Raw genomic sequence first — 24,543 nt, forward strand, 5'->3', positions numbered from 1 at the left:
ATAATAGTCTAATCACTTTAATGATACAATTTGAGTTTTAACTTAGTAATTACAGTCAACACATTTTTTTTCTTTTTAATGCTAAAGGAAGTAAAAATGGTGTGGGAAAAGAAAATCATGAACAATACTTAACAATCCAAAATTTAATGATACAATATATATTGTTCTACATGTAACCAACATAGTTTTGATATTCTTAAAAAAAAAAAAAAAAAAAATGTTTTGATATTTTTCGTATTATAAACGAAGTATGTACCGAAGAGGCGAAGAATAACACATAACATCATTGTAAAAACAGTAAAAGTACCATGATAATCTGTTAAAAAAAAAAAAAAAAAAATGTACGTAGATAGTGCTTAGAAACAAAGACTGAGTAATAAATAAAGAACATAGATATCATTTTAAAAACACATACTATATACTTCATACTCCGTAACATCTATCTATACTTTTATCTATACTTAGTATTTAAAAATATAAACCATCATCCCTATCACACTACACGTCAATTCATTTAACCTTTTTTTTTAATCTCCTTTCTCATATTTAAAAAAAAAAAAAAAAAAAACACTAATTTTAATTCAATGCATGTATGAATGTTGTTTGGTTCACTCCCCCAGGCCAACTTAGGGCATGTTCTCATTGACTGAACTGAACTGAACTGAACTGAACTGAACTGAATATTTTATAAGAGAAGGAAATTAGGAGTTGAACTGAAATGAATTTCAACGTAAGAGAACAGACCCTTAATATCTTTGACAATTACATTCAATTTTATCTGTCTACATATAATGAAATTTAACTTATTGGTACTCTGTAATATCTAATTCCAAGCAGTCCAAATTGGGATGGAGAGTCAGCTGTCCACCATCAGGGGACCTATGCTAAAAATGCTTACTAAAACTTGATTGGTTGACTGTGAAAGGTGAGACCGATATGTGATGTGATATACGCGAGTACTTGGTACTGTATGGTATGAGTAGGTCATTTAAAATTTTACCTACCCAAATAAAGTTTCATAATTTTTTCAGGACTTATTAATTTCTTATTATGTACAACTGCATATTTACCTATTCATGTTCAGATACGAAGAAATATACCAAGAAGCATTACGTAGAATAACAACAATCAAAAGTTGTTTTTTTTTTTGTTTTTTTTTTTTTTTTGGGGGGGGGGGGGGGGGGGGGGGGCTTGATCCTAGCTTGAATTTGTTGGGCTTCGCCATCTGTTTGTTTAGTGCTTCCTAGCTATTTTGGTTGGGAAATAATTTTTTTATCAATGAGAAAATTAGGTATAGTAAGGGTCTGTTCTCTTCAACTTATTTTCAGTTCAGTTCAGTTCTTATCTTAATTTTCTTCTCTCATAAAATACTGAGTTTAGTTCAGTTCAGTTTAGTTCAACTCCAATAAATTCAGTTCAGTTTAGTCAATCAGAACAGAACTTAAATTCGTTCGAAAAAGAACATTCTTTAAATAATTAACCAACCATATTAGCTATCATCATTCTATTAATTCGTAACATGAATAGATTTTGTCAAAGATTATACTCCATATTACGTAGTGCGTACATTGTATGTTGATATACTACCTCCAGTTTAATTTAGTCGCAATAAAGTACAAGTTATCGGAAACCAGGGCAAAAGATTGAAAACATGATTATGGAAAAATAAGGGTATATGCTTAACTATTAATCCAACCCAACTTAATTTAATAAATAGCCCACCACCACCAACAAAACCAAGCATCACCCAGCAAACCACCTACGCACCACCACCACCTCACACACCCAGCATACCGTCGACGCACCACCACCACCTCACGCACCCAGCAAACCACTGAGTGCACCACCACCACCCCACGCACCCAGCAACCCGCCAACCCACCACCAGCAACCCACGAACCCAGGCAGTACCCAGCAACCCAGGAACCCCAGCACCCCACGAACCTAGCAACCCGTCGACCCACCACCACCACCCCACGCACCCAGCATTGCCGATCCACCAACCCACGAAACCAAACTCATGAAACGAACCCATGAAACCCGCCTATCTGAAACCACGATACCCAACCCACAAATCAAACCCACGACGCCGCCGTTCTGCAACCCCCCGTCGCCGATTTGCAACCACGAACCCAGCCGATTCACCAACCCAGGAAACCCACAAAACCAACCCACAAAATCCGCCGATCTGAAACCACGTACGAAACCCGACCCACGAATCAAACCCACGACGTCGTCGTTCTACAACCCCCCGCCGCTCTTAACACCACGAAGCCACCACGTAAATGGGGTTGAAGGAGGAGAGAGAAAATTAAAGGGGATGAGGGTTTAAATAATTAAGGTTGGGGTTTAATATAATAAAATCAGATTTGTAATTTAATAAGGTTGTTTTAAAAAAAAAACATAAGGGTATATTGGTCAATTACCACCCAAAAACATACGGAGTACTAAAAAAAGGAAAGATATAAGTTTGTTGCGAGTAAATTGAACCACCCAAAAAGGAAATTGTTGCGAGTAAATTGAATCGGATGTAGTATTTTTCTTGCAATAAAAAAACAATATGGAGTAAAATAATACTGTTATTACTGTAGTAAATAGTAAATAAAGAGAAAAAGAAAAAGTCTTGTGTACTAGTGTGTCCATTATGTCTTTTATGGAGTAATAATTATTTACACTAAAAACTCATTGATTGTGCACTTAATTACATAGACATGACAATTAATAATTGCTCATTAAGAATTGATGAACTAACTACTCCGTATTTGACTTGAAGTATTCTTTTCTAAAGGAGAATAAGGAATATAGGTTTGTACGGGCAAATTGAATTAATTTCACCTTGTTTCTTGAATCTTTAACTTTGTTAATCCCAATGAAGGAGTTTTTTTTTTTTTTTTTTTTTTTAATAAAAGAGAAGTAATTGCTTAGTGAAAGATGGGATGGGAGATATTGAAAGGAAAGAAATATTTATAAGGATCTTGCTAACGAAGGTCTTTGGGGCGTTGATCAATATTTAATTAAAATATTACCTTAAGTGGTATTAATTTGAGAAAGCATGACAAAATTACGCGTCAATCGGTGTAATTAATGTTAATTTTTTATTTAATCCTTCTACTTTTAACTAGTTTATCCAACGTCCCCGGGGCGTTCGTTAGCTTTTGCCTATTTATAATGGTCTATTTCAATTTTTCTTTTTTTATGCCTTATTATTTCTTTTGCTTAATCCTGGCCTCCTCCCTTTTTCCTTAACCTAATTGATTTCCATTGACATTATTATACTACTCATATATTTACTCATCGTATATCCACTTCATTCGGGAAAAAAGTGTAATTATGTTTACAAAATATTTATTAGACCGATAAATTTAGAATAGTATATGTAATTAGAATATTTAAAGTTAGGGGTAAAAAAGGCTAATCAAATTTAATCTATAGCTAAAATTAGTTTTAATAAGTATTGATAATGATTATCATTTGTGTTCAAATAAGGTTTGATAAGTTTAATTAAGTGAAAATCAAGTGGATGAAATGACACAATTACTACTTTCTCCGTTCTTTTAATATTGTGCAAAAAGTCAAACAATATCAATTTATCATAGTAGATTTATAACAACCTAAGTACAATGACTGGACAAATTTTGACTTTTTATCATGGAATTAATAACCTTTTTCATCATGGAATTAATAATGACCTTAAATTTTAGACATAAATTATTTGTAGTATATCGGTGTATATATAAGCATCACACAATGTATGCTTTATTTTCCTATGTTAATGATTCATTGACTATTAGAAATAAAGTTCGAACATACAACTCACATAATTATTATGAAATAATGATTAACCAACTGTTTGACGATGATTAAATGCATGGTTTTGCATGCATAAATCCTCCTCCATCCATTGCCCTCAAATAACCCTAATCCAAATTCCACTCACTCAAACAATTTTGATCTCTTACAATGGAAAATCACCAACTCATTACCAAGAAAAACACCCTAATTCCTACCTTTTTTGAAGAAAAAATTAAAGAAAATCAATCAGCCAACATTCCACACTTAACCATTCAACCTACCTCGGCCTCTTATCCTTATACTCTCTATTGTTGCATATCCTCACTTTGCCATGATGATGGCGCCATCAACTCTATTGTTGTGTCCGGAAACCTAGTATTAACGGGGTCGAGCACCACCCGCATCCATGCATGGCAGTCACTCGACTGCCATGCAAAAGGCTACATAATAACCACCTCGGGTGATGTCCGAGCCATGGTGGCTCATGGTGACTTGCTCTTCACTTCACATAAAGATCACAAAGTGAGAATGTGGAATATGAAAAATTCAAGAGGTGATTTCGAGCCTAGAAAAGTTACATCCCTACCTATTGATATAACTGGCCATTTCAAGAACTACCCTTTTCGTAAGCATGCAATTGCCTTACAACATAAGGACACTATCTCTTGCATGGCCTTTAACCATATTGAAGGGCTATTATACACTGGCTCATTTGATAGAACTATAAAAGTTTGGAAGTTAAATGAGAAAAAATGTGTTGACTCTATATTAGCTCATAGAGGAAACATCAATGATATGGTAATCAACCAACAAAATGGATATCTTTTCACTTGCTCTTCGGACGGAACAGTCAAAATGTGGTTAAGGGCTTATGGGGAGACGTCGCATACCCTCATCAATGTCCTTAATTATAATACCTCCCCGGTATATGCATTGGCCTTAAGTGTGTCACCATCACATAGAAGTATCTTGTATTCCGGATCTTCTGATGGATGTATAAATTTTTGGGCGGAAGAGAATTCGTTTCAGTATAATCACGGTGGTTTCCTAGAAGGACACCAATTCGGGGTATTATGCCTAGTGACTATCGAGGATTTGGTGATCAGTGAATCTGAAGACTCGACGATTAGGATGTGGAGAAGAGAAAAAGGACGAGTTATTATAATTCATGAGTGTCTTGCTGTTTTAGAAGGCCATAGAGGGCCCGTGAGATGCTTGGCTGCTTACTTGCCTAAGGATAAGGCTATGATGAGTTTTTTGATGTATAGTGCTAGCTTAGATCGAACGTTTAAGGTGTGGAGAGTTAAGTTGTTACGAGAATTGAAGAAATTCACCGGTAATTCTAGCACTCGAGAAGATGGTATGGAGAATGAAGGAGATTTTAGGGTTTGAGGCAAGCCCTGTGATAACTACTTCTAGGGTTAAGAAGCTTCAATGTCGTAATCCTCAATTCTTCACTAGTTAGTTTTATATTGTAAGAAATTCAACACACTGGCGACCTTGAATTTATCTACTTTTTCAATGTAATTTGAACAAATAATGTGACAGCTAAATTTTAAATAAGTATTGACATTACGTTCAAATCTCATCCTTTATATATTGTTGATTACATGAATATAATTGTGTCAAGCTGTCATCTTCGATTAACATGATACAAATGATAATATAATGATATAAACAAAAAGTAAATTTTGATAAAATTTTCCAGTTATTTAATACTTGTAGACCCGCCCACACCCTGCTACCAGGTAAAGAAAAAAGGACTTCGCAACATGGCTTGCCAATGATCCAGCTGACTACTAATCCATCCCTGCGCTGCTCAGAAATGGTTTCATCATTCATGTTCTCTGCTATTATATTAGAAGACCCACAACGCAACTCGATCAAACATGAAGCATGAACATAATCTCGTAATAAATGCATTTAAGCAGATGTTCGAGCTCAGAATACATCATACAAATAGAAGCCACAAATTCAATACCTTTGCAGAATTGCAGCCATGAATATGACCAAGTGTCCTACAAATAAGGAAACTGGTTTAAAACGACAGGCGTATATTAGCCAAAAACGAACAATATACACAACTTTTAAAAAAAAAAATTAAAAAAAAAACACACACACACACACAAGGAACCTTAGAAAGAAGAAGATAAACTTTTGGTCACTGATGATCGCATATTTAGTGCATATATCTGTTGACTTTTTATAAATAAAGTGAAACAAATTGCAAAATCTTAAGACAGAAACTAAGTATATAGTTATATAATGATATACAACTTTACAGCTGTTTAAGAAGTAATTAACTAAACAATTACTTGAGGAAGATGTATTCTTTGGAGGGTTGGAATCCTAAATCTTTTCTTCAATATGAGAATGGTGCTTGGTTTCGATCTATAACCTGCAACAGAAAATTATACCTGTGCATATTGGAGAGTGGATCTCCAGAAAAGCAAGTGTGGAAGGGTGCAAGGTAAATGTTGCCACAATAGCCTTCTAAATCTCCAATAATGGATGCTGCAACACTAATTGCTAACCTCCAGGTCCGCAGACATTATTTTCAGTGTTCTGGATAAGTAAAACAATCCTGGGATTCTTGAAACTCGACTGAAGAGTCACTTCACTTCGTGACTATCTATCCTTTGACAAGAGAATGTGTGGCATCGATCCCCTCTTACGAGGGAAACATGCCCACTGGTGCAGGTCAAAACCTGCCCCAACTTTCCCTCAAGATCATTTGAAAAAAAATACCTAAATCCTTCATTTAAGATACATTTTCCAAAATGGAATATGACAATCCATAACTCAGAAGATCTATCTGAGACACTTTCAAATTGTAAGAAATGTGATTGACCATTTTGGGATGGAGCCTTAAACATAAGGTCCCATCTGAAACCTTACAACATCCTAAAATCTCAAGCATACATGGTTACACCTGACCACCACTCCTTCGCTGCATTTTTTTAAATCTATTGTCAAGATCAGGAGTGCATATCTTTGTCAAATTAACAGAACCTAAATTGGGGATTACCGTTAAATTTTGCAGCATGGATTCCCTCCTCAACTCTCAAAGACTCAAATGAGAGCTACCTTATTTTCCTTTTAGCAATTAGCACTCTCCATCTCAGTGACATTACACCTTAAGCAAACACACAATATCTCCAATCACCTTCCTTAATACTTATTCCATGTAACCCATACATGCTAAAGGGGGAACAAGATCCCATCCACCGTCCACGAGCACAGTGACGTAGTCAAATTGTGAAGTTCAAAAACAATTACACCTCCAAAACCAAAGGAAACATCCAGAAAAACAGAACCGTATAAAACTCAAGCTCACTAGTCACTACAATTGACTTAAATACAAAACTAGAACTAGAAATTAACTAACGATCATCTCAACAAAAGCCATCAGAAATTGGTAATTGTGAATTAGAATCATCTTCAATATCTAATACAAACCTGAAAAAGGCACTGTAGATTATCTGTTTTTTGCAGGGGTCTATTTCCTCTAGCAGCCAAAATACTGGCAACAATTTTAGAAAGAAGAACAGAGAAAGGGAAGAGACTAGCTAATTTAAGAAACAATTGAAAACTTCATAAATGGCACACATTGATACATTATAGAAATACAAGGTTATTAGCAGGTAACAATAAATCAGTTTCAGACTCTTTAAAGAAAGTAAGGCTCTCAATAAATGACTAACCTAGTTGATACTGCAAAGTTTGTAAACAAGCAGCATTTGATAATCTCAAATCCACTTAGAAAATGAAAGAATGAGCTGAGGTTACAAACCATTGATGGAAGATGTTCCTAATCACGGAATGGTGTGAGATCAATCGCAAATTGTTGCTTCCCTTTGCTTACTTTAGCAATAGCGATCAGCTCTTCCAGCAACTCCTCTAAATGCCGAAGAGGCCATTGTGTGGGTCCATCACATGGTGCACTTAATGGATCATCATGGACCTCCATGAAGATTCCATCAACTCCAACTGCAACCGCTGTCCTAGCAATGCACGGAATCAGCTCCCGAAAACCTCCACTAGCAACACCTCCACCGTCCAACTTCTTACCAGCAGGTTGTTGTAGTGAATGAGTGATATCAGCTACAACGGGGCAATTAGCTTCTCTCATCCATTCCAAGTTCCGGGGATCCACAATCAAGTCATTGTAACCAAACATAGTCCCTCTCTCACAAACCATCACATTTTGATTGCCAGTACCTCGGACTTTTTCAGCAGAGTTCACCATAACAGTAGACGCACAAAATTGACCCTTTTTAATATTGATGATTTTCCCTGTTTTGCCAGCTGCAACAAGGAGATCCGTCTGACGGCATAAGAAAGCCGGGATCTGGATAATATCAGCAACTTTACCTACAGCTTCACACTGTTCACTTTCATGCACATCAGTTACTATAGGAAGATCATATGCTACTTTCACTTTCTCAAGGATTTTAAGCCCTTCAGCCATACCAGGACCCCTAAATGATTTAGAAGATGTCCTGTTTGCTTTGTCGAAGCTGGACTTGAAGATCAGAGGCACCCCAAGTTTGGTTGTTATGGCCTTAATGTGCTTAGCCATCTTCATTATGTGCTCTTCTGATTCGATCACATTAGGTCCCGCCATCAAGAAGAATGGCTTTGCTCCCTTAAGTTGGGTATACAGAGCTGCCGAAGAATCCATATTCTCAGCTATTTCCTTCAAATTGATTCCAAACTGCAAATGCAACAGGGTCAAAATTAATCAAATAAGTATGCTTTAATGTGAACGATTGAAATAATGTCAAGTTAACAATACAATGAAACAAGATCAAAAACTAAAGATAGAAATTAATAATGATCAGCGTTATTCAGTCTTCGAAGTCAATGCAACACAATATCATTTGGAAAAATCCCTTCATTGCAACCCCTAGTGATCTGGATTTCTAAGATCATATCTACCAGTCTCTGCCAATAATCGTTCTTGTCCTCTAGGACAATAATAATAATGTACCATTGTACCAACACATGAAGTTTAAACATACCGACAACAGTTATTGATTTAGAATCCCTCTATCTATGATTCTATTCCCCAAACTTCAACCTTGTTACACTGTCAGTATCCTAGAACCAGCCAATTGATAAAGCAAAGATCCATACAAAATCCGCGCTCTTGGTTTCGTAAAACCATGTAGCCGCTGTGATTTACCTCCATTCCCATAATAATTCAAAGGACAAAAACTGAGTACACATTCAATATCTAAAATTTTCAGATTCCTTAGTCTCCACCGACAATGTATCACAGTGTAAAGCATTTAATCTCAATCAAAAATTCATAGTTTCAGAATAGCAATTGGCTTACTAATACAGTAATACTACAAGTATTAGAATTACAATCTCAATTGAACCAGTTATACTCGATAAAATTACATTAAAATACAAAATTCTAGCAACAAGATCGACCATTATAACCTTTCGAAACTTGAGTATTTATAATCAATAGTTCAATGATTCACTATATAAGAACCCTAAATCAGTAAATCATCAATACTGGCAACAAAATAAATGACACTAGATTGAGAAATAGATATTCGATGATTTTAGGAAAAACATTTTACCTCGGAAGGTGGTTCAATGGAGGAGAGAAAGCTCAGAAGGCGCTTCAATGGAGATCTCAGAATACGGTTCAATGGAGGAGAGGAGAGGAGAGGGAGAACGCAAACGCAGATCTTGGATGATGGAGGAATATTGATACAGCACTCTACAGTTCTAGCTCCCGCGCCGAGTGTGACTGTGTGTGTGAGAGTGATGCCAAGATTCGACTTTAGTCATTAATTTATCTAATTGTATGTTATGGGTAGAGCTGTCAAAAGCTGACCCGACCCGAAATACCGACCCTAACTCAACCTATTAACCGACCCGTCTGAACCCGAAAAAAAATGGTGACCCGAACCCGACCTGAAACTAACCCTTCACCCGAGTATTTGAGACCCGAACCCGAACATTAACCGACCTAGAAACGACCCGACTCGAAAGTAACCCATAAATTATTGACCTAAATCGAACCCGACCTGAACCGAAATTGACCCAAACCCGTTTTAACCCGTCAAAATCCGAATTCAACCCGACATGTTCCTAACCTGACTCGAATTCAACCCGACCTGTTCCTAACCCGACCTACTACAAGCCCGACTCGAATTTCAACCCGACCTGTTACAAACCCGACCCGAATCAACCCGACTTGTTATTGAATCAATATGTATAGGTCTTTATCTCATGTTGGTATTGTAACGGAAATTGAATCCTAACTCTATTCCTTCAATATTTCACTTTGACTTTTAAGAGGTTAGTTTCACAACAAGTTTTTAGGGACGAAACATGTTTTCCGCAAATTTTTGACTTGAACCGAACCCGACTCGAACCCGAGAATGACCCGACTTGATTATAACCCGTAAATTATTGACTTGAGTCAAACCTGACTTGACCCCGAGAATGACCCGACCTGATTATAACTGGTAAATAATTAACTTTAACCGAACCCGACTCGAACCCGAGAACGACCCTAACTTGTTTAAACCCGTAAAGACCCGAATTTAACCCAACCTATTTTTCACCCGACCCAAATGTAACCCGACCTTTTACTAACCCGACCTAAAACCCGACTCAAACCCGATAAGATGTATGACCCGACGTGACCTGACTCAAGCATGTCCCAACTCGAACCCGACCCGCATATGTTATGACATTAACCCGTATTGACCCGACCCGAGATGACCCGACTCACACTAACCCGACCCGTTTACCCGAATTGACTGCTCTAGTTATGGGTAATAAAATTATTGGAAATCTGATATTATAAAAATAAATATAACTAACTTAGGGCTTGTTTACATTTACTGAACTGAGCTGCATTAAACTAAACTAAACTGAACTGAGCTGAACTAAACTGAACTGATTGGAGCTGAATTGAACTGAGCTGGAGCTGAAATAAATATTTTATGAGAGAGGGAAATTAAGAGCTGAACTGAACTGAACTGTTTGGAGCTGAGCTGAACTGAATTGATTGGAGCTGAACTGAACTAAACTGAAATTAAATTAACTAGGTTAGTTCCCATGCCATGCACAGTAATCTTCAATAATCATTATTAAATTATCATTATAATTAGTTTTTATAAATAAAAAAATTCTAAAAATATAGTTGACAAATTTTGAGAAAAATAAAGGATTACGAAAGATATGTTAGATATTAATTGAGGTAGAAAATGAGCAAAATTATGTTAAGAATGTGTTTTTATAGCTAAATAAATATTTGTGTTAAAAATATGTCAAACCGTTTTAATTTTAAGTTATTATATTGTGTAAGGTTAGGGAATTTTTGTAAATATGATTTGTTTCTTTAATTGAAATTTATTAATATAAAAAATAAAAATAAAAATAAAACTTAAGGACACACCAGAAAATGACACGTGTCATTGCTGGTGTGTCTTTTAATATATAACTAGCATTCTGGCCCGTGTAATGCACGGGTTATGTATATAAAATTGTATTGAGAGATAAGTGAGGAAATATTAGTAAGTCATTATAGGGTATAATATGTAATAGGAAAAATTGTATTGAGAGATAAGTGAGAAAATATCACTAAGTCATTATAGGGTATAATATGTAATCGGAAACATGATTAAAGAAATTAAAATTTTGGAACTTTAATCGAAAAAGATGCTTAAATAAAAGGTGGAAGGGCTAAAATTAAAGAGAAAATAGGAAAATGTTGAATTAAAGGGAAGTGTGTATGAAAGATGAACTATAAGTTTAATGAAAGAATTAAAAAAAATGGTGTAATAAAAAATTAATAGTGTAAGATGACATGTGGCACTATGGTTAAAGAAGTGTAATAGAATGGGTGGGGACATGTGTCTTTCTTAGTATCTTGGTTATAGTTTTTAAATACTAAGGGGCCGTTTGGTTGGGGGTAATCAGGAAAGGGAATGGGAATCAACTGGGCCGATTCCCTTTGTTGATGTTTGTTTACCACTTTCTTTCATTCCCTTTCCTCTCTTCATTACCCCAAATCCCTCTAAGTTCATTCCCCACCCCCCTAGACTTTTCCATTCCATTCCCTAGCCACCACCACACCACCACATCACCACCTTCCTACCTCCACACACCACCGAGAAACCCAACCACCGCACCACCCATTGCTTCGCCGCCTCTCCGACGACGTTCGTCGCGTCTCCGACGACCTTTGCCGCGTCTCCCCCTCCCTGTAAAACACTCTTCTCCTCACGCAAACACTAACCCAGCCCCTAAAAATCCCTCCCTCTCCCCGCAAAACCGCCGTCCGACCCTCCCCCACCCTCAAAACCCTAGCGCGGCTAGGGTTTCGAGGGTGGGGGAGGGTCGAACGGCGGTTTTGCGGGGAGAGGGAGGGATTTCTAGGGGCTGGGTTAGTTTCTAGGGTTTTCGGGGTTGATTCTCAGGGAAGAGAGTGCTGCGCGTGTGCGGTGGAGGGCGGCGAATGTGCGGCGGAGGGCGGCGAAGGTGCGGCTGGTGGTTTGGTGGACGGATGGTGGCTACAAAAGGTGGAAAGTGAATGAATTAGGTGGTTGTGTGGTGGTTGTGGGGTGGTGGTGGGTTGATGGGATTGTTTCCCTTTGTTTCTAAAACAAACAACATAGAGAATATTGGGTATTTTCATTCCATTCACTTCCATTCCCTTTGTTCATTCCATTCCGTTTACCCCGGGTGAACCAAACGGCCCCTAAAAGTATAGATTATTGATTATTGATTGTTGATTGATTGATTGATATAAATATTTGTGTTAAAAATATGTTGAACCTTTTTTATTTTAAGTCATTATATTGTGTAAGGTTAGGGGATTTTTGTAAATAAGATTTGTGTTTTTAATTGAAATTTATTATTTAAAAAAAAAAAAAAAAACACTTAAGGACACACCAGAAAAGGACACGTGTCATTGCTAACGTGTCTTTTAATATATAGTTATCGACTATTTCATCAAATGCCACTGAGTACTTAAAAAATTTACCAAATGCCATCGAGGTTTTCAAAATTCACCAAATGCATGCCATCGAGCTTTTAAAAAATTCACCAAATGCCATTAATGACTAGCGGCTGTTAACTCCGTTAGTTATTAAGATTAAATCTTGACACGTGTCATAATATGATTGGTTCATTTTAATTACTTATTTTAATTAATAAAAATGATATTTTTTTTCTTCATTTTCGTGGCAAAAATTACTCGGGTATACTTTTGGGGGTCATTTTGATCCTTTATGGATACAAATTAAGCTCGGAATTGACAAAAAAATAATGTAAATGCTCCGTTTTGTGTGTTGAAAAATATTTCGATTAGCGTGTCGTTATTTTTTAACCATCAAAATTGATCGGGTAAGGTTTTGGAGGTCATTTTGACCCTTTATGGATACAAATTAAGCTCAAAATTGACAAAAAAAAAAAATAACGTAAATGTTCTGTTTTGTGTGTTGAAAGATATATCGATTAGCGTGTTGTTATTTTTTAACTATCAAAATTGATCAGGTAAGGTTTTGGGGGTCATTTTGATCCTTTATGATAACAAATTAAACTCGGAATTGACTAAAAACTAACATATGTGCCCCGTTTTGTATGTCGATATCGTAATTTTTTTTTGGGAAAAAAAAATGCAAAACAGGGTATTTACGGTTGTTTTTTTTTTTTTTTTTTTTTTGTTGCCAATTTCGAGTTTAATGTAATAATGTATATTCATAAAGGGTCAAAATGACCCCCAAAACCTTACCCGAACAATATTTGTCACGAAAATCTAAAAAAACTAAATAATTATTGTGTATTAATTTTAAAAAATAATGCATTTGGTGAAATAATTTTTCAAAGTAATGGCATTTGGTGAAATAAGAATTGCATTAACGGAAAACTATCGTTCATATGCTATTAGTGGCACGAGGTGTCATTATATTGTTTGTCAGTGGGATTTGGTTAATTTTGAAAACTTTGATGACATTTGGTGAATCTTACAAGTACTTAGTGACATTTGTGAAATAGCCGTATAGTTATTGATGTGAACAGACCCTAGTTTAGCTCTTAATTTCCCTTTCTCATAAAATATTCATTTCCGTATTAACATTTTGAAGTGGATAGACCCGATTCAGGTGATCCATCAAAAAGCGGGTAATTGAAATCGGCGGATTTGCCCGTTAAACCTCTATTTTGTCGCTCTAAAAATGTCCCAATTTCTCACTTGCTGGAAATACACTATAAACCCTAGCTAAAACCCTAAATCCCCAAAAACTCTTCTCCTCCATAAATTTCTACAATTAACTCTTCAAATCGTTCAATCTCTCTGTTTCAATTTGCTAGCAATTTGGTGCAAGTGATAAGCAAAGAGCGAAAGCAGTGTCAAAGAAGAAGGCGCAAAAAGTGAGGAGAGAGCAAAAAAATGGAGGTTGATAGGGAAGATGGGCGTACGCCAACTATGTTGAGACCTTTGGCTTGTTCTAGAACTGTCCTTAATCGTGCTCATGGTTCTGCTAGTTGGTCCCAAGGTAATTTCTTTTGAATCGTTCTGGGTATTTTTTTCCCTTAAATTTGAGTATTGTTTTATGTTTTTGATTTATTAATTGTTGATATTTTGGGTTAATGATGAGAGGGGTTTTGATACTCCCTCCGTCCGGAATTAATAGCCACATTGATAGTGTAATTTGAACTAGTAGCGTGACGCTGATTGAGAGGGTATTTGATGATTATTTCTGTCAATTTTGCAATGTGGTTGTCTTGAATGGATTTTGATAGTGGGCCATTTTTGTTGGGTTTGCTATTTTCTCAAAAAAGACAATTTCTTCATGCATTGTTTGATATCTATTAAAAATTGTTTTTCCTTATTGTCTTCAATGATGAGTGCTTCTTACATTCTGTAATGCTTGAACTTGCTGCATAAATGCTGTATTCAATAGGAAGATCGCAGAATGCGGGCCGAGATCACTTGTTTTACTTTGTGATTTAATGGTCTGTGTGAAGGATCAATATCCAAGCTCAAATGCCCATTAGAATTTGGAAGTGCTAAACTCGTGTTTCACCTCGTGAAGCAGACAAAATTGTTGAGTTTGGATATTGTTATTGTTTTGGAGTCTGAATAATGCCTTCTTCTAATGTAATTGCACAAGGGTTGAGATTTTTGAAGAAATTATGTTGGATATGATGTTATTCAGATGTGTAATTTCATATATTTTGTTTTATAGGAGATACCAAAGTGTTAGCTGCAGTTTATGGACCAAAGGCTGGGACTAAGAAGAATGAAAATCCAGAGAAGGCTTCAATTGAAGTTATTTGGAAGCCCAAAACAGGACAAATTGGTAAGGTTAGCTTTATATTGTATAACATCCATGCTCTTGCTTACTTGTTAACCCTCGTGAATCTGATTTGGTGTGGAGTATGTGTTCATAAAATTCATGATATGTACATATGACAATGTTTATCATTTTTATTAAGTGTCTCTTCTTGTTAATGATTGCTTCCATTTGCCAAATACTGCTGAAGAATTTTTAGAAAAGTTAAAAATTCTAATATGTTGCAATGCCTTTCCTAAATTGTGTTTTTAGGGAAATGATCAGCTTATATATGAATGATTTTTAGACAAATTTATTTGTATGAAGATAATGAATTTGCCGAATGTTGAAATCTTATCTGATTTCATTGACTGTTCCTTGATAGTTATTCGTGACATCCCTGGACTTGCATATTTAATTGATTTGAATCTTGTTCTCACCTAGACCTAGTATCAAGATTCAATCATCTAATAACTTTTTATCAACTAGGTAAATTGGAGAGGGAGTATGAGATGATTCTGAAGAGAACATTACAAAGTATCTGTATATTGACTATCAACCCAAATACAACCACCTCAATAATTGTTCAGGTAAGACTTTATTTTCTACTTGATCTTCTGCATTGTTCAGGATAATGTTTTGCCGAATGTTAAAATCTTATCCTGTTTATATTCTTGCTCCACCTAAAATTGGTTACTATTACAATTTAGTAGTATCTGCTTTGTCTAATATATGCCCCGTAGTTATTTGATGCACTGTTTTTGACTTTTTGCAACCTTGTTCTACTTTTCTAAATGTTATTACAATATATAAATTTTTGGGTTTTTCTATACGGTGCCCTTGTGTTTTTATGGTTTCTACATGGTGCCCTTGTTTATTTAATTTTCTCAATGGTGCCCTTGTGTTTTTATGGTTTCTACATGGTGCCCTTGTATATTTAATTTTCTCAATGGTGCCCTTGTATATTGGGTTATTCCTTGGCTAAAAGTTAATTAACTTACACTTGACCGTGGTTAGTAAAAGAAAAGAAACAAAAAAAATAAAATAAAATAAAATTTCTCAATTCTAATCAAACCACTCACCTTTCCCTTCACTCACCCCTGTTCTATGCACAATTCACAAACTTTGCAACTTAAATATCTCAATTCAATGAAACTGGAAGTCTTTGCTCATATTATTCTAAAAGCTATGATTACTTGATTAATTACTTACTTGTTCTATCTAAAAAGAAAAGGCTTTATTGTTGAAATCGGTTGACCTGGTTAGATTCATGGTAGGAGCAATTTGCTACAAGTCAGCCTTTTATGGCTTGCTTGGTGATAAAATTACCAGTTTGGGCAATTTCAGCTCAAGCAAACACCTTGTGGCTTCTGGTGATACGATTAACAATTAGCAAACTCTCTGAGTACAATGGTTTGTTATACTGCGTTAGTTGTTGATTTTATATTGTGATTATCATTGCATACTGACTTTTAAGGCATTTTCTAATGTAATCTCTCCTTTAAATTACTCACCATTATTAATCAATAAGCCCAAGAAAAAAAAAATATATATAAACAATAAAACCAGAAAGAATTGCAAATAAAGTAATACCAAAATAGGCGTGGCTGTTCAGTGGAAAGAAGGTAAGATAGGAAAATTGAAATCAGGTTTAATGGAGTTGGGAGAAAAAAAAAATTGTTAACCATAGTTAAATGTAAATTAAAATTTAATTAAGGAATGGGTATAGGTAATAACCTTAATAAAACTCATGGGCACCATAGAGAGAGTTAAATTTACAAGGGCACCATGTAGAAACCCAAAAAACACAAGGGCACCATGTAGAATAACCCTAAATTTTTTGTTTTGGTAAGGTTTTATTTTGAAAACAAATTTTATAAATATTAGATACTTGCTTACTTTATATATTATGTTCCATTTATAACCTTGAGTACTTCTATTTTATTAAACGAAAAGGGTCTATTTTCCGTAGGGTCTTTTAATTATAATTTCCATTGTTATCACTCAATTTAACTGATGTTCCCAAGTTTACACTAGAAGATTGTCTTGCACATCTTCTATTGTGGACCTTGTGGTTACGTTGATGAAATGTTCTACAAGGTCCATTGATTCTTTAGATCTTGAGGGAGTTGGAATTTAAAAAACATATAAATATTGGTTGTTTTTATGATTAATTTGGGGGAGCCTTTTTAATTTACCTGAGAAAATACTCTGTTTTATTTTTTTCTACCTATTTAAAATTTCGTGGCATATGATGTTATACACTTGATCTCTGAATATCAGGTAAGTAATGTTGAAATTCAAGGTAACTGATGCCAGTTTCTCTGCAGAACCAAGAAATCTAATATTTTTTTTTTAAAAGAATCCTTTTGAATATTGTTGAATTTTGTATAATTTTACTTTACAACATGTTGCAGAGGGGCATCAAGGGTGGATTTAATCATAGACAAAATGTGGGGTGTGTAATATACTTTCTGACATAAACGTTTTTTGGCCAAGTGAAATGTTTATATTATCATAGTCTCCAAGGATCTTGCAAGCATTATGATACCAACAAAACCAGCAGTTACATAAAACTGCGCATCTCCCCTTCAAGTTCCTAGCATAAAAGGAATTTTTAAGATTTTGGTACTGATTCTAAATGCTATTTCTTCTCTCTCTTTCTCTTTCTTTTGTGTGTGTGTGTATGTGTGTGCGTGAGGGGTGGGAAAGTAGTTAGTGGCTTTAGTGCCTTTTATGCTCTTCACCTTATTGGCTATGAAAAGCAATATAGGTCCCAGTGTTAGTTTAATCACATCTACCTTAGTCTTCACTTAATTGTTTTTTTTAGGCTTCCAAACCCCTGGAAAGGTGTTCACTATTTCCTGTTTGTGAATATAATTTTTTATTTTTTTTTTCTGGGATAATACATAATGGCAACATTATCTTTTCCCGTGATTTTTTTTTTATTTTATTTATTTATTTATATATATATATATATATATATATATATATATATATATATATATATATATATATACTTTTAGCCAGTTAACTTTTCAAGGAAATTGCTTATGGATAAACATTAGGAGATTTGGAATAGTTTATAGAGATTATGAGCATTTCTCTTACTTTCTCAAGCTCATATCACTTCTAAATTTGTTGTGTAATTATTTAAGTGAGGTTGGGCATTCTCAATGATGAAATGTGTTTACGAGTAAACGCCTTTAACTAGTGACGGAAACCAACTAATGTTGTTAATTAAATTTATTATCTGATGTTTTGATTGTCCCTTCTCATGTTTGCTAATTTAATGTGAGTTTATTTATTAAACTGAAACTTCAGTGAAACTATCTCTAATCTCCACTAACTCACTACAGTTCTAGAAAAGAAGAAAATTTAAAGAGTTCAGAAATTATCTTATTGTATGTGATGGTGCTTGCAAATATTCTTTACTTATTTTCATACTGAACTGCTCTTCTATAACAAGCTACCAAACTGCACCTAGCATATCAATGCAACCCTTTTCTCATCCCCATTCCCCTCATCCATATTGTAAAAAGGCTGTAATTTTTTTGTATGTGTTTATTTGCAGGTTGTTAATGATGATGGTGCTGTATCCTTATGTTAATCTACTTACACGATGTCTTGCTGTTCACATTGATATTCTTATTAGTTTCTTATCAACTTTGTCTTCTTCTATCTTTACCTGTGAGGCTATGATAATTCTTCTCTCTTTGTTTAATTTATAATTTCCTTACTGCTTTGGCTTCTAGCTGATATGGTGCTGATAATGAGCAAAAATTTGACTACTAACCCCGTGTCGTTGTGTACATACTTGGTTTAATCCCTGATTTGCTTTGCTTTACTAGTCCATGAATCAAAATCCAATTACAAGATCTTGTATCATTAAAAATTTCCTTGACTGAAACTGCCACTAGCTTCTTCCTTGTGCAATTAATGCTGCTTGTGCTGCACTTGTTGATGCTGGAATCCCTTTGAAGCATCTTGCTGGTATTTTTTTTACTCCTCCCTCAATTAGTAAAATGACATGAATGTTTCAAATTTTGGAGTCTTGTCTAGATTTATACATCTGGGAGTAGCAATAAGATTTTTCATGCATTGAGGTACTTTTGAGATCCTAAGAGATGATTATGTACAGATATATTTGTTTGTTATTTTTAAATTTTATTGTGACATTACAGTTATTTTGTGCTGCAGTTGCAATATGCTGTTGTTTGGCTGAAACAGGATGTGTTATATTGGATCCTACAAAACTAGAAGAGCAGGTAAGTGATGGTCGTGTTTTATTTTCTAAGATTCTCTATGGTATCTTATTATTTTAGTAGTTGGTGATTGGTCAATGTTCCGTAAATTTTGAGAAGAATAACCATCCTCTCATAAAGGATATTCTAGAAGCTAAAGGCTCTAATTTAAAATCTTTAAAAACTTCTCAATATGTGAAAAGTTAATGTGGATGGAATAGGGGGAAAAATTATGGCTTTTGAGGTTTTTATTTTTTCAAGCTAGACCATAGCACTCCCGTTTTCAGTCCACCAGCGCTTACCCCTTACCTAATTTACGGTGTGTTTGGGTTGAAGGAAATGGAGGAAAAAGAAGGGAAGAGAAATGGAGAGATGTGATATCTTTAATTTGGATAACAAATGAAGAAGAAAGGGAATTGAAGGGGAGAGAAATGGAGGGATTAAATTGTAGGAAAATGACCCCTTCAAGAATGGAGAGATTTGGAAGGAAAACTCACCATTCTTCCCTCCCCTCCTCTTATCTTCCCTCCCCTTCTTTTCCTTCCTCTTTCTTTATGCAAACACACTGTTAAAGAAGCAAATTCTTTTTTGTTATTTATATTATTATTATTATTATAATTTTTGTTTTCGGTGTTGAGGGGAAATGCGAGGGGTTATGTGTTGCAAAATTGTGAATGGAACATCTACATCATCTAAGTATATTTGTTTGCTGGCAGAAAATGAAGGCATTTGTGTATTTGGTGTTTCCAAATTCCGTGTTATCAGTTGTACAAGATTCAGGCCCTACAAATGATGAACCAATGGAGCATGGGATTATCACATCTGTGACCCATGGAGCAATGTCAGGTACTTGTCATTGTTAATTGTACACTTCCCTTTCTCTGTCACAGCCAATTGTATGCACGCACGCATGCACATGTAATATAAGCTGCTTAATATCGTCGTAAGCATCATGAAGTAGGTAGTTCTTCCCCATTTAAAATGAGGTGCTGAGCCTTTTATATATGAGCTGCAATGACACTAAAGGGGACTTGATAGGGCTGTGCCATCTTAGCTGTCCTATTCTCTATGCAGTTACAATGTTACATTGCTACTATAAGCAATATATAGCTTTTAAGATATTTTTGGATGCTCTTGGGTGAACTGACGTGTAATTGCCTGCTACCCACCCCGTCATTGGATGGCTCTTATGATAGATGTTAATTTTTCATTAATGCACTTAATTTTGTAGTAAAGACTATGCCTTCGTTTTGGGTTTAATGAAAGGGTGGTTGATGGGCTCATTAAATTTCAAATTTTCAATCAACATCTTCACTCAGGCTTTGTCATTGAACCAGGATAGTTTGTCATTCAGAATTATTTCTGATGTCCAATTGCTCAACAAGAGCATAATATTTACTCAATGCATTTTGGAGCAATTAGCCACAGTTGATAAAATTAAAATTAACTTAACAAAAGTTTAGAACTCAGTACCATGAGCAGGCAGGCTTAAGTCACTTGTAGCCTGAGTATTATTTTGAAATGGAAATAAAAATCTCATCTTGTGCAACTTCCATTAGGATACTCATATGTGGAGATGGAGATTATTGCAACTGGTGTATGTCTGTATGATGTTAACTTGTTTTTTTTTAACCAATCTTACTTGGTCTAGTAATTGTTTGCTTATTCTATTCTTTATTATATACTTTTTGAGCCTTGCATCAGCGTAATGCTAACTTGTTGATCATGTTTACTTTGCTATTCTCTTCTGAAACATGGAAGAATTGAAATCCAGGCTCTTGGTTATAGCCGTGTGTTTTATTGCATATTTGATTTCCATAAATTTATATGTAGATATTTAATCGGTACCCTCATTTCTGCATCATCACCAGTTGTAATTAGATTTAATCTATACCTTTCTCTTGCAGTTGATGACTATTTTAACTGTCTCAAGAGTGGACGAGCTGCAACAGCAAAGCTCTCTAACTTTCTAAGAAGCCGCTTGCAAAATCGGCTTCCAAGTGACCTGCTTGGGGACACATGATTCATCTGGCTAGGTAAATTGTATGATTATTGGGGTGTTACAATTACTGTCTTTGGGAGATAAATTTTTCACAAAGTTACTTCTTGTTGTATCTACTTCCATCTGATATGAACAGCTGTGCTTTGTATCATTTATTTCTAGCTGAGTCTGCATTACTTGTGAGTGTGACATTGAAAGCAATTTTACTTCTGGCCTTTTAAGCTCAATACTGTCAGTATATTTAGAGTTCTTCATTAGATTGTAGCTGCAACATTTAAAGATAATTACTCACTGTCTTTTGATGATTAAAAGCTAGACTGTCAAACATTTTATGGGTTATCAGATGACAGTAAAATTATTTAATGTAAAAATCTAATGTGTTTGTGCACATTAAAAGTAATGTTGTCTCCATTAAAAAAAAAAACAAAAAACAAAAAACAAAAAAAAAAAGTTAATGTTGTCTGATAAGATGACTGAAACTGCTTACAGGATGTAATTTTACATCTATCTAGATGTTGGTGTTTTGAAATTCAGTTTTGTTCATTTTAGTTCCAACAAATTCGAAATGAATATGGTAAGATTTTGTTCGGGAAGAGAATATAAATTTTGACGAGTATGCCTATTACAGTATAAAAATCAAATTTTCTCTACTCTGTATTTAATCATCGATAAATTTTAAGGATGTAGTTGCATATAAAACCGTTTGTTGGTTGTGCTGCTCTTGTATGGTATCTCTGTTAGAATTTGGACTGCTGCTATATTCAAAACTTATTACTCCCCCAAGTCCTTGGTTAAAAATATACAAGTACTTTCTTCGCCTCAAATCACTTTTTTTTTTTTAATTAATGTGTTCATTCTTTGATTTAGTATTTTTCTTCTCTCAAATTTTCCCCAAACTTAGTTTTATTATTCGCAACAAAGGAATATTTTATGTCTCACAAATAATACCCCTTCGTTGCGAGTAAAAAAAACCGATAGTATTACCTTTTCATGACTCTTAAAAATTTGTGTCAATTGCTTGCGAGCAAGTAACTAAGGATAAAAGAGTAAATTTTCCGTTCTCACCCATAAATAGGACATACAATTTGGATTTGAAATTAATTGAAAGGGAAAGAACAAAGTAATGTCGTCCTAATGCAAACCTAATTTTATAAGATGGAGAAAATAAATGCAACACATGGGTTGCGTTAAGAATTTAAGACGAGTAGTATTGTAGTAACTTATGAGTACATACAACAATGACAAGACAATGTTCAACAGAGTTAGGGATAATTTACTACCTCCATTTTGTATTAGTTGTAACTTTGGGATATTATTTGTGAGATATTAAACATTTCAATTTTTTTTTTTTATTTTTTTATTTTTTGTTTAAGGAAATTTTAGGATTTATTTTCATCACCCATTCTTATCCTTATGACTCCCAAATTACTCCCTTTAGGATAGGTAGGAATGTAGGATCTTCCTCGGGTCCGGTTGGGGACCAACCCATAATATAAATACAAGGTTATACTTTGTACTTCGTTATACTACCTTTGTTTCATATTATGTGCAACAAAGGGGTATTATTTGTAAGAAATAAAATATTCCTTTGTTGCACATAATAAGAAACGGAGGTGGTATTATATTGTTTTGGTTAGCTATGGAGTATTTGTTATAAATTCTACTAGTGTATTGTATGAGTACAAATATATGTATTGGTATTGCTTACATCAAGGTGCCATAAAACTCTTTGAGTGCACTTATTTTGAATGGACAAGAGTACAGATTGGAGGTTCAATATTGGCCCCTCTATTATTATTACTTTCTCCGTTTCACATTATTTGTAACGATAAGATATTTTTATCACACTTCGTATTAAATTATTACAAAAAAAAAAAAAAAAAAAAAAGAAACGATGGTAGTAGGATCCACCATTTTTTAAAGACTACTAATATACTCTTTTATTTGGATTTAATTGTTCCATATTTGAATTACGATATTAATGTGATTATTAACTCCGAATCAAATGCGAGTATAATATTATGAATTTTGAGGCCGTTCATCGATTTCAAATGCTCCATTTATTGTGTTTTATTGAAGTTAAATTATCTCAACTTGGCTTGTTAATTTTTGTTTACTTATTCGATTCGAGTTAAAGTCAAGTGGATGGAGTGATTTCATATTCTTTTATGAAGAAGTACAAGTAAATATCAACTTGATCCTTCTCAATTCTCATTATGATTTGTACTATGTATATAAAAGAAGCTATTTTTACAAAACTCTTTCACACGAACATCCAGCTTGACAATTGTACATTTGTACGTATGGTGACAAATCAATGACCTAATTAATTAATTATACATAAGAAATTGTTAGGTTTTCTATTAACTCTTTAATTAAATTTTGAGCTGTGTAAACCTTGACCTCACAGTTTTTTTTTGTAGTGAATCAATTTTAAAGTAAATCAATATCAACAAGTACACTACAATTACAAAGAGAAAAAAAAAAGTAAAATTAATAAATGAAATTGCAGTCATTTAAAATAAATGTACAGATAAAAAATTTTACGGGTTGACAAATACACGTTGAATTTAGTGAATTTTGTTAAAAATTTAGGGCTACATGTCCTTATGCCTAATTTTATGTACCTTGATGTCTTGGATGTAAATTTTTTTTATACCAAATTGTCCAATACTCATAACATTATATAACAAGCTGCCAATTTTGCTTATTATGAGTTTATGACATCGTTACCCATTCAACTAATTGGAAGCATCCAACCCATCTAATATTCGTTACCAATTTTGAGATAATTTAATCTTCAATTTACATTTGTCCATAAACATTATTCTTAATTAAAATTTTATAAGGAAAAATGTTGTACATAATTTTATGGGCTACATAAGAAGCGGAAATAGGAAAATAGTAATGAAATATATTCATTAATTACACTAATTTACGTGTATGTGATTTTGTTATGTATTTCTAAACTAATACGGTGTATCAAATAAGGAGCGATATCTAATACGGAGTACTTATTTAATTTAAAGTCCTAAGGGGTAGCATTGCCCTATATAAATTGTTTACCCGACCCTTTTTCTCATCACTAACCACCACAGTAATTAAACCTAAAATTAGCTTGGTAAGTACTATATATGTCATAAGATCATCATACATAACGAATCAAATTAAATAGTCTCCTAATTATTCT

The 24,543-nt window shown here is 34.4% G+C and overlaps 1 protein-coding gene, 1 non-coding gene and 2 pseudogenes across 4 annotated transcripts; 3 read left to right on the plus strand and 1 right to left on the minus strand.

Moving 5' to 3' along the window:
* Positions 1–3,960: 3,960 nt before the first annotated feature.
* LOC145555431 (protein JINGUBANG-like) lies at positions 3,961–5,257 on the plus strand (annotated as a pseudogene).
* A 115-nt stretch (positions 5,258–5,372) lies between these two features.
* LOC145642128 (2-dehydro-3-deoxyphosphooctonate aldolase 1 pseudogene) lies at positions 5,373–9,576 on the minus strand (annotated as a pseudogene). Of its 2 annotated transcripts, XR_014115645.1 has the most exons (3): positions 9,390–9,576; positions 7,586–8,509; positions 5,373–5,810 (listed from the first exon to the last, which is right to left on the minus strand). The product of XR_014115645.1 is annotated as a 2-dehydro-3-deoxyphosphooctonate aldolase 1 pseudogene, transcript variant X2 (transcript). The 2 variants fall into 2 exon arrangements; XR_014115644.1 differs by lacking the exon at positions 5,373–5,810 and having other exon boundaries at positions 7,366–8,509.
* A 4,429-nt stretch (positions 9,577–14,005) lies between these two features.
* Positions 14,006–21,591, plus strand: LOC145556423 (exosome complex exonuclease RRP46 homolog). Its single transcript, XM_081618076.1, has 8 exons — positions 14,006–14,327; positions 15,021–15,134; positions 15,597–15,697; positions 18,682–18,702; positions 19,028–19,100; positions 19,308–19,375; positions 20,068–20,197; positions 21,259–21,591. The coding sequence occupies exons 1-8, from the start codon at positions 14,222–14,224 to the stop codon at positions 21,372–21,374; spliced, it is 729 nt and encodes a 242-aa protein (XP_081474202.1). The 5' UTR covers positions 14,006–14,221; the 3' UTR covers positions 21,375–21,591.
* LOC145557216 (small nucleolar RNA snoR101) lies at positions 17,364–17,424 on the plus strand. The gene has a single exon (XR_014092265.1). It is a non-coding gene; the product is annotated as a small nucleolar RNA snoR101 (small nucleolar RNA).
* Positions 21,592–24,543: the final 2,952 nt, after the last annotated feature.

Source organism: Chenopodium album, chromosome 8 (assembly GCF_948465745.1).
Source record: "Chenopodium album chromosome 8, dcCheAlbu1.1, whole genome shotgun sequence".
NCBI lineage: Eukaryota > Viridiplantae > Streptophyta > Magnoliopsida > Caryophyllales > Amaranthaceae > Chenopodium > Chenopodium album.

What these genes read in the sequence shown, in the direction of transcription:
- LOC145556423 (XM_081618076.1), top strand. Translation starts at nt 14,222, where the DNA reads ATGGAGGTTGATAGGGAAGATGGGCGTACGCCAACTATGTTGAGACCT. An exon ending in CCCTTTGAAGCATCTTGCTG is followed by an intron (nt 19,101 to 19,307) that starts GTATTTTTTTTA and finishes TTTGTGCTGCAG; the next exon opens with TTGCAATATGCTGTTGTTTG. An exon ending in CTACAAAACTAGAAGAGCAG is followed by an intron (nt 19,376 to 20,067) that starts GTAAGTGATGGT and finishes GTTTGCTGGCAG; the next exon opens with AAAATGAAGGCATTTGTGTA.